A 2,469-nucleotide genomic window follows, 5' to 3' on the forward strand; every position below is an offset into this window, starting at 1 on the left:
TATCTTTGTTGTAGCAACACATGTAAACATGTATTTTACCTGTTTAGACACGAAAATTAACAGGTAAATTTGTTTATACCTGTTTAGTACACGAAACCTGTTAAGGCCTTACATGTTACCTGTTAAGTCGTATAGGTACGTGTCGTGTATTCGTGCCTCGTGTATAAATTGTCAGCCCTAATATCATATTAATATTTTTAAATAACAAAAGCATTAAAATACTTAAGAAAATTACCATAATATTATATAAACCGCTACCAAATGTTTGCAATTATGAGCAATATGCAAACACTGAGCTGCTACAACTCTAGTGATCAACTATCACCAATTATACGTAATACTCACTATATATAAATCCATATTAACTTAAAACCAAACCACATCAAGGATAGAGAACTAGAGAAGCAAGCTTGATTAATAACTGCACGAACCAAACCACGACGAGGGCTCTTTCGTCTTTTCAAATCTTGTCTTGTACCGCCATTCTTTCGGAGATATCAGATAGGGATTTAAGGTTGCAGTTGATTAAGGCTTTCACAAAGTAACATGTTTCATCCTTAGTGTTGCCATTAGGTATGTCCACCACAAATGACTCTATGACTAGTGTCCCGGATCTTCCTTCGGTTACCTCCGGATGAACGGTCAGGATTGAAGAATAATTCTACAAAATAATTAAAAAAAATAATTAAAACATAATCTAAACCAAACCAAACCAAACCAAACCAAACCAGACCAGGCCAGGCCAGACGTGACCAACGTGTCGCATATTTTTAATACATACCTTTAGCCTATGATCACCACCAACAATTTTGACACTGAGAATATGCTCAGTGTCATCAAGACGCTCCAGCCTCTCTGTGCTGGTAGTCGCTGGAAGCCCTGACTTGACATCCACCTCTCTAACACTTCCGATATTAAGATCCCCGCGCATAGTGCATCGGCTAACAAAAGGCTTGTAGTTTTGAGGTTGGTCAAACCTCCTAACTAGTGACCAAACCTGATCAATTTTAGAAAACAATTTACAAAAGTCAATAATCATCCAATAACATTAATCAGGATAACTTTAGCTAAATTATTGATCTATGTGACATATAACTACTTTCAATTATTAAAACTACATTAAAATACATATATGGTATTAAAAAATTATCAAAAACAAAGAGAAAAACATAGTTGATTTAAGGAGTAATCAAGAAACACCTCGGATCTTCAATGATCTTTGTGTTTTACTAGCGAATAAACAAAAGTACGAAAATCATGTACGAAAATCAAAACTGTGTGCATAAGGCTGACAAATTCTGGCACAGGCCTGTTAACATGACATGACAGATATGTTAACAGGTTTGTGCTCTTGTTTGGAAAAGATGACACGATAATTAGTTATCGTGTCATGTTTGACCTGTTATCATAAAGTTGATGGACTCTTCATACATTGCGTATAAAACAATCTATACAAGGTCATAGACACGAATTATGCATAGAGTTTTGGAATTATGAATTACGATATCAACGGGAGCGGTGATGTGTTTAACGACGGCGGACGCGCACTGCTGATGACCAGGATTATGCCTGTGGTGTCTCCTGATGTATTGAGCAGCATCCATGGTTGGAATTGAGAAGAAAGTGAAATGATTCGAATGTGTGTTGATGATTTTTTGATGATGAATATTTGAAGATGTGGAGTTTGTGGTGGGAATAGTGCATGTGCTTATAATAACTTATTAATAATATTATTGAATTCACTAGGAAACAAATGATCCGATTGGTGAAATCCACTATCGACAATACAAAATCGTGTAAAGTTTATTCCACCTAAATGAAATGCGTTATCAACGGGATACTGTTTTTATTTAGTATGGTACAAGTTTATGATGGAAGGAAAGATATATATAATATTTAACGGATGAGTTTGATTCTACTTTCTAGCGGATCGGGGTCGGGTCGGGTCAGTCGAATCAGACCGGTCAAATATGATAATATTTTGTTAAATGGGTAAGATTTGTGTCGAGTTGGTATTTTCACCACCGGGTGTTGATTAATTTATTTTTACAAAACTTTTAAATAAGAAATTAAAGTGTTTTTGCCCTAATGATAGTGTTTGATAAGATTTTGTCTTTTTAAATTGTTAAAGTAGAGTTAGATAGTGTGTGAATTGTTATTCTAAATAAATTATTTTTATAAAATTATTTATTATTTAATAATTTAAACGATAAAAATGTTGTGTATGCTTGTAGTGGTAGGACGTCTGGATTCTTCAATGGGATTAATGTTTAATCCCTACAAACAACATTTTTTTTGGGGGGTGGGGGTATGTGTGGCTCAATGAATGAAAATGAGATCTTTATGATCTTCAGTTCGATCCTAAGGGCGTCCGGGTTTTACCATTGGTGGGTCTTCGGACAAGTTAGTTTTCTCCGATCTGGAGATAACTTTTAAGCGCTTAATGGCTCTGTATGGTTGGGTTGGGTC

General features: G+C 35.2%; 1 protein-coding gene across 1 annotated transcript; it reads right to left on the bottom strand.

The window, feature by feature from the left end:
- Positions 1–210: 210 nt before the first annotated feature.
- LOC143581322 (abscisic acid receptor PYL9-like) lies at positions 211–1,876 on the bottom strand. The gene is made up of 3 exons (XM_077064141.1): positions 1,503–1,876; positions 782–997; positions 211–661 (listed from the first exon to the last, which is right to left on the bottom strand). Exons 1-3 carry the CDS (start codon positions 1,602–1,604, stop codon positions 461–463), a joined length of 519 nt encoding a protein of 172 aa, XP_076920256.1. The 5' UTR covers positions 1,605–1,876; the 3' UTR covers positions 211–460.
- Positions 1,877–2,469: the final 593 nt, after the last annotated feature.

This window comes from Bidens hawaiensis, unplaced genomic scaffold, assembly GCF_021521415.1.
Source record: "Bidens hawaiensis isolate Kalapana, Puna unplaced genomic scaffold, B.hawaiensis_p1.1 tig00030876_1, whole genome shotgun sequence".
Taxonomy (NCBI): Eukaryota; Viridiplantae; Streptophyta; class Magnoliopsida; order Asterales; family Asteraceae; genus Bidens; species Bidens hawaiensis.